This window comes from Otolemur garnettii, unplaced genomic scaffold (assembly GCF_000181295.1).
Source record: "Otolemur garnettii isolate 467f Iridium unplaced genomic scaffold, OtoGar3 scaffold00023, whole genome shotgun sequence".
NCBI lineage: Eukaryota > Metazoa > Chordata > Mammalia > Primates > Galagidae > Otolemur > Otolemur garnettii.
The window spans coordinates 73802-86440 of NW_003852418.1; the positions used below are offsets into that span (position 1 = coordinate 73802).

Here is a 12639-nt window from a genome sequence, read left to right on the forward strand (position 1 = left end):
CCCCCCCCCCGCCCCCAGGGAGGCAGACAACGGACAGGTCAGCGGCTCAGGCTCCTGAGCGCGGCTCCATCACTAACACTGAGACCTTGGGCAAGTAGCGCAAACGCTGTGGGGGGCCACTTCCTGTTCCGTGGGACTGGGAGGACAGAACCAGTGCGGAGAGAACTGACATGGCTGTGTTTAAAGCTCTGAGCAGCGGTGCCTTGGCACCCAATTCATTCTCGTTTTGTATCCTTATATTTGTTGTCATAGATTTTGGGGTTGTATAAGTGACGTTTCTGGCATCTGCGGGGCGGAGTCTGAGGGACCCCTGAGCGGCCCCGGGACTTAGGACAACATGTTCCTTTTCTGGGCTTCAGTTTCCCTCTCTAAAAAATGGGCGACTGCCCCATCTACACCCACCCTCCGCGGCCAGCGCTCCCGGGCACCCGGCGGGGCCGCGCTCCTCGGTGGGGCAGCTCCCACCGCCCGGGAGGCTGCGCCAGGGGCGGGGCGGGGCGGGGGTGGGGCCGGGCGAGGGTCTGTACGGCCGAGCCACCTGCCGCAGCTCACCTCTAGGCTGTAGTTGCCCCGTATGGCGGTGAAGTCGTCCAGGGCTTCGGCCGCGCTCCCTTCGTCCAGGTTCAGCTCCTGGCACAGAGCCTGCAGCGCCTCCCCGGCTGCGACTACCACCGCCGCCCCCTCGACGTGGGGCTCGTCCTCCAACATCCCCTCAGGTCCTGCGGGCGGCGCACCACAGACTCCAACTTCTTTCTCCCTCCCGGGCGCACTACCCACAACCCCCCGCGCCAAAGCGCGCGAAAATCAGCCACTGCGGAGCGCCATCTCTTCGTCCGTCTGCCTCCGCTTTTCTCCTAAAAAAAAAGTCCATTTTTCCTCCAGAGCTCCCAGCCATCCCTCTTCGGAAATATGACGAGAAGGCTGACCTTGAATCCTGGAAAATCCTGGCCTTGCCCTAGGCGGGCCGTCGGGGCGCACAGCCGGCGGGGCAAATGGAAAGCGGAGGGATTCTTATCCTGCGCGCAGCTGCTGCTGGGAGTTGAAGTCCTTCCCTGGCTTCGCAGTCCTCGGTGTGGCCCTTCGCATCTGGTTAGGCTATTTGGTTTAGGCCGGGCTGGGCTGCTTATAGGAAGGTGGCCTAGTGAATCTTTCAGAGCCTGCCAGCACCTGGGTCCGTAGGTTTCTTACTGCTCCAGGATGTCAAACTTAGTCTCATTGAACTGTGCATTTTGAGTTAGGGACGGAGGTGGGAACAGAAGCAGCAGACCCCTGATGGGGGAGTCTCTTAGGATTCTCCCCAAGACAATGTTTTTCAGCCTTCTTTATTTAATGGCACGCTTGAAACTATGGTTAAACGTCCGTGGCACACTTAAATTATGTCGATCAAAAAATATATATATATAGCGGGATGCGGTGGCTTACGCCTATAATCCTAGCACTCTGAGAGGCGGGTGGATTGGTTTAGCTGAAGAGTTGAAGACCATGGCTCGGCGTCTGTAGCTCAGCGGCCAGGGCGTCAGCCACATACACCGGAGCTGGCGGGTTCGAATCCAGCCTGGCCCCAACAAACAACAATGATGATAACTACAACCAGGAAAAATTGGAGGACAGCCTGAGGAGGAGGGAGAGGAGACCGTGTCTCCATTAAAAATAGAAAAATAAACTAACAACAACAACAAAAAAGCCTGGCATGGTAGGTGCCTGTAGTTCCAGCTACTGGGGAGGCTGAGGCAGGAGGATCATTTGAGCCCAAGAGTTTGAGGTTGCTGTGAGCTGTGACATAACAGCACTCAGAGGACCACAAAGTGAGACCCTGTCTAAAAAAAAAAAAAAAAAAGCACAAGTATGCTTACTGTGCTTTGAACTTCTTTTGAAAATAATTTAATTGGCTCGGCGCCTATAGCTCAACCGGCTAAGGCGCCAGCCACGTACACCTAAGGTGGCGGGTTCGAATCCCCAGCCCGGACCCGCCAAACAACAATGACGGCTGCAACCAAAAAATAGCCGGGCGTTGTGGCGGGCGCCTATGGTCCCAGCTACTTGGGAGGCGGAGGCAGGAGACTCGCTTGAGCCCAGGAGTTGGAGGTTGCTGTGAGCTGTAATGCCACGGCACTCTGCCCAGGGGGACAGCTTGAGGCTCTGTCTCAAAAAAAAAAAAAAAAAAAAAAGAAAATAATTTAATTAATGCTCTTTAATTTTTTTCACCGCACACCTAAGATCTGAGGGCACACCAGCGTGCCGCTGCACACTAGTTGAAACTCATCAGTGCCTAGTGAGTGGTTCGCTGAATGACTGATCTGGAGGACTGGTGAGGGATATTGATTGGCACTGGCCCATCTCATTTTAATCGCTGAAAGATGCCAGCTGAGAGGACTGCAGTAAGGGTCCGCTTTCTCACTACCTGGACTTGAAACTACCCCAGTAAACAGTTATTAATATTTCTAGCGTAAAAGAATAGGCTGAGCATTAGTCAGTCTGAAGGCAGAGTAGATAAATCAGAACATGTCACTCTTTCACTTGACCCCTCTTGCCTTTAAAAATATTTATGTCCAGACTCCTTTCCACACCCTCCAAGCCCCTATGTGATCCAGTTCTAGTTCATTTAACACCCTTGAGGTATTTAATTAGGTTCAGCCTCACTTTGTTTTGAAACCTTGAAAATGCCAAGCTGGTGCTTGCCTCAAGGTTTCTCATATGTGGATCAAACTGCCTCAAATGGTTCGTCACCAGATCTTTGATTGTGTCCCTCACATCATTCAATGTCAACTAAATGTCACCCCCTCGGGCCATCTCTGAGCACTGTATCTAAAATATCTGATCCCTTTCTCCAACAACCCATTTCATTGTTTCCATAGCACTTTACCACTATCTGAAATTATCTTGTTTCTTGACTGGCTCTTCCTACTAAGATGTGAATTACAAGAGAATAGGGGCCTTCCTTATGTGTTTTACTATATCTCAAAGTTTAGATTAGCACCTGGCACATAGTTAACATTTAGTACTTGGTGTGGCGTGTTTGAAAAATTACAAAGCCCTGTTACATGGATGAAGGAAGGAGTCACCAGACAATGGAAGATAGGTCAAGATAGGTTTCAAAGGACCTCATATGCCCCATTAAGAGCCTGGGCATTATCCTCAAGGGAAAGGAGCTGATGATCAGTCTGTTTTGGGCAGGTGCCTCCAGCTGTAGTATGACAGGCACACGGATTGTGTAGGATGGAGACTAGAGGCAGGGAGATGGGGAGCCAATTTAGCCTGAGAGATGGAAGTCTCTGTCTTAGATCTGAAAAGGGTACTGCTGAAGATGGAGGAGTCCCCAATAACAGGTGTCCATCTTCCAAGAAGGTGAAAGGAGATACTGTTAACTAGGATGGAGTACAAGCAGAGAGGTGATAACAGTTTTGGAGCTATTAAGTGCAGGATGCTTGCAGGAAATTTAAATGGAAGCTGTCAGTTCCTAGAAGCCCCTTCTCTCCTTGAAATTTCTCAATCTTTTACATTCTCCACACAGAGAGAGGGGTGGGACTTGTGAACTAAGTGAGCAGAAACTCAGAAGTTTTCCCCAAAACTCAAACTCAAATTAACCCATTCATATGGTACATCTAATTCTGCTACTTCTAGAAAGTAAGCTGCAGTTGACTTCAGGACTATTTTATCCTCCTCCAGAGGGTGTTATCAGCACAAAAGCCTGCCCACAGAATCTCTGCTCATGAATATTTACTTAGAGGATTTGTTATAGGCATTAGGAGAAGGTCTTTCTCCAATGACAAAGGGCTTGTAACAGGTTAGCACCCTTCCTCCTAACTCTCTTCACTGTCCATAAAGACATATCAGGATTAGTGGAGATGAGATAGATGGATAAAGATCCTTTTGAATGGCTCCTTAGTTTTCTAGTTAACCTACTTATGCTTATTTATGAGAACTTCCAGGTCAGTAGAGTGGCCCAAAAGTGGCATCAGCCTAAATATGATGATTTGGAAATGTCCAGGCAGTATCTGAAACTAAGGGAGCAGGTTGATATCATTCAGGGAATGTGTTGGCGTGGGAAGGGACCCAAAGGTAGAATTCTTTGGGAAACCAACATTTAGTGGAAGGGCAAATTAGAGGAGAAAATGAAAAGGACTGGACAGAGACATAAAAACAATAAGTAGTATCTCAGAGGCTGGCAAAGGACTTTAGGAAGTCCAGCGCGCTGCAGACAACCCAAATAGGTTAAGAAATTCACAGAAGCCCTCCTGTATTATCTTTTTTTTTTTTTTTTTAACGTGGGTGAGTTGCTACACACTCCTTAGCAGATTCCAACTTCTATGGCCATGTTCTGCTTCGTCTATTATCTCTCCTTTGTTTCTAGTGACTTTTGCCAGAGCAGTTTTGTATGGCACAATCTGAGAGTAAGCCTGGTTACTGTAGCTGAGGGCCTAATGGGAGGAAGGTGAGAAAGTTGAAGTAGGAAGTAAAAAACTTGCACTTCTCTACAGTCCTAGAGAAGCTGGAAAACTGAATATCATTGGTTAAGAACCTAACTCACAGGGCGGGGCATAGTAGGTCACGCCTGTAATCCCAGCACTCCGGAAAGCTGAGCCAGGCAGATCGCCTGAGCTCGGAAGTTAGAGACCAGCCTGAGCTGGCGCCAGACCCGTCTAAGAATAGCCGGCGCCCACAGTCCCAGCTACTCAGGAGGCTGAGGAAAGAGAATTGCTTGAGCCGGAGTTTGAGGTTGCTGTGAGGTATTGACTCCATGACACTCTACCGGGGATGACAAAGTGAGATTCTGTCTCCAAAAAAAAAAAAAAAAAAAAAAAAAGAAAGAAAGGAAGGAAGGAAGAAAAACCCTCTCTCAGATATTAGCCCTTAAGGAGAAGGTCTTGCTGGAAACATCAAACATATGAGAGAGACGTTAATACCCAAAGATAGCCACAGCAAACAATCTTAGTGAAATTATCCCTCCTGGTTTCTTTTTCTTTCTTTTTTTTTTTTTTTTTGCAGTTTTTGGCTGGGGCTGGGTTTGAACCTGCCACCTCTGGCATATGGGGCCAGCACCCTACTCTTTGAGCCACAGGTGCTGCCTTTTTTTTTTTTTTCTTTTTTGAAGCAGTCTTACTTTGTTACCCTCGGTAGACAGCAACCTCAAACTCTTGGGCTCAAGTGATTCTCTTGCCTCAGCCTCCAGAGCAGCCAGGACTACAGGCACTCACCACAGCGCCTGGCTATTTTTAGTAGAGTCCAGGTTTCACTCTGGCTCAGGCTGTTCTCAAACTCCTGAGCTCAGACAATCTACCCACCTCAGCCTCCCAGAGTTGGTGGGATTACAGGTGTGAGCCACCGCACTGGGCCCTAACCTCCTTGCTTTTCCTCATCTCAATTTCTTCATTCATTTAGAGAAGCTGCTGTTTTCCTTCTTTTAAATAGACCCTATGGAGGAACAGTATATATGTTAGAAAATACAGAGAACTGGAATTAAGAGCTTAGTCTAAATCCTAGCACTGCTACTTACTGATTTTTGTGATCTCTGGCAAATGATTTAACCTCTCTGAGCCTGTTTTCTCATCTGTAAAATAGCCATAACAATAATAGCTAAGTTGCATAATTATGAAGGGAAAAATAACGTGTGAAACTTCTGTACAAATAATGATTACAAATTACTATTTCTTCTACTATTTTCCTACTGCACCAGAACCAATTGACTGTTTTCTACTATTTTCTTATTGCACCGGAACCAATTTAGTTCCATATCTCAATGTAATTTATTCTTAAATGCATGAACTTAAATAACTGAGATAGGAAGTAGAAGAAATAGGCCAAAATTTATACAGATTAAATCATGCATCTATATGATATATCTCTGGAAGTTACATAAGCAAATGGAAACAGGCTTGGCGCCCATAGCACAGTGGTCACAGCTACATACACCCAGGCTGGCAGCGGCCAGCTAAACAACAATGGCAACTGTAACAAAAAATAGAGGGGAGGGAAGGTGTTGTGGCAGGCATCTGTAGTCCCAGCTACTTGGGAGGCTGAGGCAAGAGAATTGCTTAGGCCCTAGAGTTGGAGGTTCCTGTGAGCTGTGACTCTGTCTCCAAAAAAAAAAAAAAAAAAGAAACTAGAAACAGTAGTCGCCTATGGGAAGAGGAATTCAATAGCTGAGAGGTAGGAATAAGGAAACTTACTTTTTACTGTGTATCTTTTTGTATCTTTTGAACTTTGTACTTACTCCAAAAACTAACTAGAAAAATAAAATGTATGCTATAGAATAAAAGAAATGGGCCATCACATATGAATGCTATGGTATTTAAGATGCTTGTTTGTTTGTTTTTGAGACAGAGTCTCACTATGTTGCCCCTGGTAGAGTGCTGTGGTGTCACAGCTCATAGCAACCTCCAACTCTTGGGCTTAAGCAGTTCTCTTGCCTCAGCCTCCCAAATAGCTGGGACTACAGGCACCTGCCACAACATCCAGCAATATTTTTGTTGCAGTTGTCATTGTCGTTTAGCTGGCCCAGGCCAGGTTGGAACCTGCCAGCCTGGGTTTATGTGGCTGGTACCCTTACCCACTGAGCTATGGGCCCCACCCTCAAGTGATTCTCTTGCCTCAGCATCCCAAGTAGCTGGGACTACAGGTGCCTGCCACAATGCCTGGCTATTTTTGTAATTGTTTTTTATTAAATCATAACTTTGTACATTGATGCTTTTATGGGGTTCAGGATACTGCTTTGATATCCAATGTGAAATGCATATATCTAAGTAACACATCAATCACAATTATACTCATTTTGGCTATGTTTTTTAGATATGGGGTCTCTCTTTAGCTCAGGCTGGTCCCCGGGAGCTCAGGTGATCTGCCTGCCTTGGCCTCCCAGAGTGCTAGAATTACAGGCATGAGCCACTGTGCCTGGCCTAAGATACTTTTTTTTACTACCTGTTTGTATTGAGAAGCTCAATTCATTAAAAATTGTACCTAAGAACTTCTAAGCATTTTGTCATTTCAGAAACTTTTTCTTTGAATATTTGATTAAAAAATATTGTCTCAGCTCGGCGCCTGCAGCTTAGCAGCTAGGGCACCAGCCACATACACTGGAGCTGGAGGGTTCGAATCCAGCCCGGCCCTAAACAACAACTACAACTAAAAAGTAGTCAGGCGTGTGGTAGGCTCCTGTAGTCCCAGCTACTTGGGAGGCTGAGGCAAGAGGATTACTTAAGTCCAAGAGTTTGAGGTTGCTGTGAGCTATAACACCATGGCACTCTACTGAGGGCAACAAAGTGAGACTGTCTAAAATATATATATAGATATATGGATATATATTCTCTCACCTTTCCACATTTTTAATCTAATTAATAGGTGGACATCTTTTTCAGATTTTCAGTTTCATCACTTTCCTAACCTTTTCCCATATCCCTGCTTCCTCCTTTAAAAACATTTCCCTTTCTATATTCATGCTACCAATTCCGTTTAAAAAAAAAAAGAGGAGGTGGTAGCAATTCCTTCCTAAAGATTCTTTGATATACATAGGAACCATTTTTATTTATTTATTTATGGAGTCTCACTATATAGCCCTGGGTAGAGTGCTATGACATCACAACTCATAGCAACCTCAAACTCTTTCTTGGGCTTACGTGATTCTCTTGCCTCAGCCTCCCAAGTAGCTGGGACTATAGGCACCCACCACAATACCTGGCTATTTTTTGTTGTAGTTGTTGTTGTTTAGCTGGTTCAGCTGGGTTCAAATCCACCAGCCTTGGTGCATGTGGCTGCACTGTAATAACGGTACTATGGGCGCCAAGTCTGTAGGAACCATTTTAAATCAGTGCTGTCCTCCTTGGATATGAGATGAAATGACAGAAGGCATAACCTAATTATTTGGAAACTGGAATTTTTTTTTTTTTGAGACAGAATCTCACGCAGTTGCCCTAGGGTTGAGTGCCGTGGAGTCAAGTCATAGCTCACAGCAACCTCAAACTCTTGGGCTCAAGTGATTCTCTTTTCTCAGCCTCCCAAGTAGCTGGGACTATCGGCATTCACCACAACACTGGGCTATTTTTAGTAGAGTTGGGGGGTCTCATTCTTGCTCTGGCTGGTCTTGAACTCCTGGAGCTCAAGCAATTTGCCTGCCTGGGCCTCCCAGAGTGCTGGGATTATAGGTGTGAGCCATCGCTCCTGGCTCTCATGTAATCTTTCCATAAGATAAAAAAAGAATGCCTTATAAATAGGTATCTCAGAATAAGGAGCAGAAGCAATACTTAAAGTAAAAAAAGTAAGAATCTAAAGTAATCAAGACACAGATAGGCCAGTAATAGATAACGAACAATACCTCTTAATAGTATCTGATGAAAATAAAACCAAAATAACATTCTGTTATATTGAACTTTTATTTCAATATATTTTAATAATATTAATGTTCAGAATTTTTGTTTTATATACTTTACAAATTCCATAAAAACATAAATCTATCTCTGAGGGAGATCCTTATATAAAAATAATGGAGCTACCTGGATTAAATAGACTTGCTAATGTAATCACTGTTAAGTACTTCTTCAACCCTTCCCAGCTGTTGAGGTAGTTCAATGAAGAATACTCTTCTGTCTCTTAATGGATGATCTCTATGAATTTTAACCCAATAAAGCACAAATAAAACAGAATAAGCATGGTTGTGCTTGCTACTCCCATGGTGGTATCACTCAGAAAATAACAACCCACCTAGGAGGGAAGGAACTCTGGCATGAATATGAGCAAAGAGAAAAGATACATTCAAACTCTTATATGGCACTGAAAATTTAAACTGTATTCTACTAAACCCAGTCCCTGAACGCATAAACCCCTTGAGTTTTTGGATTTGAAAAAATTAACTTCATTCATTCATTTATTTTTAAACAGAGAAATTTAAAGACAAGTGTATTCCCGTCACCAGAGGTCTGTTTTCTGCCGTGAGACAGGGATAGTTCATGAGATCAAACTAAGGACTGAAAAACTATTCTTCGAGAATAATTACCACGTTTTACTCTTACTCTACTTTCTCTGTGGTATAGGCTGCACATTCTATCCTATTAAGAAATAAAGAAAGGGGGTGGCACCTGTGGCTCAAAGGAGTAGGGCGCCAGCCCCATATACCGGAGGTGGTGGGTTTAAACCCAGCCCTGGCCAAAAACTGCAAAGAAAAAAGAAAGAAAGTAGGGTAAACTAACATTTGGGGAAGAAGTGTTCAACCTTTGTATTTGATAAATTATTTGAGGCTCAGTATCTCTTTATAACATTTTTGATTACACGAGTTTGGAGCTTGAGTTCAGCGACTAAAATTGATTGTAGAGTAGATCTGTATTTATTCACAATCGCAGAAAGAGCAGATTGGAGAATAGCAGAGCAAATGAGTCAAGGATGTGGGCTTCAGAGCCAGACTACTTGGGTCTGGAATCCGGCCTTGCTATTTACTAGTTGTGCAACCTTGGGCAAGTCACTTTCATATTTGGTTCCACATCTTCCCCACCTATAAACTCGAGATGGTTATAAGGATTAAAAGATGTTAATTATACTATGCATAATGTACTTAGATCAGAGTTTGGCTCATTGTAAACACTCAATAAATATTATTTGTTTTCAGTGAGTTACCCATAAAACACATTAATTCAAAAGTAGAGAGTATAGGTGGCTGCATACAGTGAGACCAAGGAGAATACAGTAAGGGAAACACATAGCTCAAATGTGTTGTGTTGAAGGTTAGCATCTGGTAATCACTCTCATGGTGTACTCTTAGCTCTGCTTAAGGGTGAAGATTTAATCCATCAGGCAACTGGGAGCTGCATTTTAGCTCAAAACTCCTGTTAGCCCCAGATAATAAAGACCTCTCTTGGACAGTGGTCATCTTGAAGCCACAGTTGGCATATAGTATGCCTCAAAACAAACCCAACTGACTATAAATCATGGATAAATCTGTTCCTAAAGATGTCTTGGGCTTGGTGCCTATAGCTCAACCGGCTAAGGCGCCAGCCACGTATACCTAAGGTGGCGGGTTCGAATCCCCAGCCCTGGCCCACCAAAATAACAATGATGGCTGCAACCAAAAAATGGCCAGCCTATAGTCCCAGCTACTTGGGAGGCTGAGGCAGGAGACTCGCTTGAGCCCAGGAGTTGGAGGTTGCTGTGAGCTGTGAGGCCATGGCACTCTACCCAGGGGGATAGCTTGAGGCTCCGTCTCAAAAAAAAAAAAAAAAAAAGATGTCTTGGCAGAGGGATGGGGGGCAGGGATGAAAGGAGTAGGATTGGGTGAATAAGGATTCATGTTGCTCACTGTACAACAAAAACTCAATGGAATTCACCATTGGATATTTCTGTTCTTTATCTACCAGTTGTCCTACTTCCTTTCTCTTTTCCCACCTCCAAGAGGCCTTGCCATTTCCGAGCTAGTTGAGCTCTGGCTCTCTGCTTATGTTCCTCGACCAAACAAGAGCCTGAGAATTAGACTGCCAGTGATCAACTTTCTATCTTCCTCCCCTTCCACATGGAAAATTTCTGCTTGTAAGAAAATTTTCTCCATCTAAGCTTAAAGCAGATATGGGTACTCAACAAATAATAATTCTTGTCCTAGAGCCATTTGAAGATCTGAAAATAGTTGTAGGAAGGAGAAATAGGAAAATGGGGTGGGGGGAAGTTGAGAAAGAGAGGAAAATGTGCATATATTGGGATAGACTTAGTGTTGTATCACTTCAGAAATTTTTCTTGCTTGAAGGTTTATTTGTTTATTAAAAAAACCTTTAAGGGGGGCGGCACCGGTAGCTCAGTGGGTAGGGAGCCAGCCACATACACAGAGGCTGGTGGGTTTGAATCTAGCCCAGGCCAGCTAAAAGTAACAATGACAGCTGCAACAGAAAACTAGCCAGGCATTGTGGTGGGCACCTGTAGTCCCAGCTACTTGGGAGGTTGAGGCAAGAGAATCACTCAAGCCCAAGAGTTTAAGGTTGCTGTGAGCTGTGATGCCACAGCACTCTACCAAGGGTAACATAATGAGTCTCTGTATCAAAAAAAAAAAAAAACTTTTAGGGGAAAGGGAAAGGAGGAAGAAAGGCCATAAAGGATTTCATAAAAATATATCATTCAATATAAAAGTGTAAGAATGGGTTGTTATTTTAATCTCTTTTTTTTTTGAGACAGTCTCACTATGTTGCCCTCAGTAGAGTGCTGTGGCATCACAGCTCACAGCAACCTCCAACTCTTGGGCTTAAGCGATTCTCTTGCCTCAGTCTCCCAAGTAGCTGGGACTACAGGAACCCACCACAACCCCTGGCTATTTTGTTGTTTTTGTTGAAGTTTTCATTGTTTTTTAGCTGGCTGGGGCTGGGTTCAAACCCGCCAGCCTCAGTATATGTGGCTGGCACCATAACCACTGTGCTATGGGCGTCAAGCCAGTTATTTTAGTCTTTTTTTTTGCAGTTTTTGGCCAGGGCTAGGTTTGAACCCACCACTTCTGGCATATGGGGCCAGCGCCCTACTCCTTTGAGATACAGGTGCCGCCCCAGTTATTTTAGTCTTAAGATTATTGATAATTAAGGAGCCTGGGCATTGACAAAAGAGCCAATAATACACTAACATTAACATTTATTTAGTATCTCCTTTGAAGCTGTCCTTGAACTGTTTATTGTAACTGGAAGTTTTTGCATCATCTGGCATGCCTAAAAAACTCAGTAGATTTTCCACTATATCTGCAAATTAAAACTAAGGGCTGCCCCCCCCCCAAAAAAAAAACGTGTTGCAAGTAATTAAATGGGTGGAAGTAGCTTCATGCTGGCATTGTTTTAAGTCTAAAATAAAGAAATGGGTCATTAGTCACTTCTGTGGTTTCTAAAAGTATTAGCTTTTACCTGACTTGCTTGCCTTGCACTTCTAGGTAGGGAGACAGCCCATGAGCTTCCTCAACCAGGAAACCCTCTGCTCAGGCTCTGGCTCAGCCTTCACCTTCTGGACTTGGAACAGAGCTTGGGCGGCGATGACGCGCAGAGAGGGCTCAGGGTCATGCAGAAGATCTGTCAGATCTAGGGGCAGGAAAAGCAGGTTAGAGGTGAAAGCCCCTGAGATCTATGGGAATGAACATCGCTCTACATACCAAGAAGCTCACATGCCCATAGTAACTGAGATAAAGGACAAACTTTTTCTAAGCCTCTGTCTAAAAGTTTATCTGTGAATCAATTCCAGTTTTGACCTACAAGATTTACAGGTTTCTGAGTAGTCAAATATTTCTTTGCAATAATCACATTCTAAAAAGTCTACTTAAAGTCAAATTATCTGGATCTGCCAAGCCATGTTCATGTTAATCTCTAAGTTCCTGTGTTAGTCTTGGAGGTAACTCTTAAATCATTGTTCCTTTTTAATTTTTCAAAAACTTTTTATTTTTGAGTTTTCTTACTGCCAAAGAAATACACGTTCATGATGTAGAAAATTTAGACACTGCATGAAAGCATGAGAAGAAAATCAAAGTTGCCATAGTTCTATCTACAAATAACCATTGTTATTTTGAGTGTTTATCTTTCTAGTCTCTTTTTTTTTTTTTTGAGACGGAGCCTCAAGCTATCCTCCTGGGTAGAGTACCATGGCATCACGCTCACAGCAACCTCCAACTCCTGGGCTCAAGTGAGTCTCCTGCCTCAGCCTCCCAAGCAG

At 44.2% G+C, this 12639-nt stretch overlaps 2 protein-coding genes across 2 annotated transcripts in view; both read right to left on the minus strand.

Moving 5' to 3' along the window:
• Window positions 1–747, minus strand: part of RBL1 (RB transcriptional corepressor like 1) — a gene marked incomplete at its 3' end in the record, with an annotated part of 71099 nt that extends 70352 nt beyond the window's left edge. Inside the window, exon 1 of the mRNA XM_003787800.3 lies at window positions 553–747. Coding sequence (XP_003787848.1) covers window positions 553–708 — 156 coding nt within the window. The remainder of the gene's footprint in view (window positions 1–552) is intronic.
• An 11118-nt stretch (window positions 748–11865) lies between these two features.
• Window positions 11866–12639, minus strand: part of MROH8 (maestro heat like repeat family member 8) — a 73439-nt gene continuing 72665 nt past the window's right edge. The window contains exon 23 of the mRNA XM_023512028.1: window positions 11866–12014. Within this exon, the coding sequence (XP_023367796.1) occupies window positions 11866–12014 (149 nt within the window). The remainder of the gene's footprint in view (window positions 12015–12639) is intronic.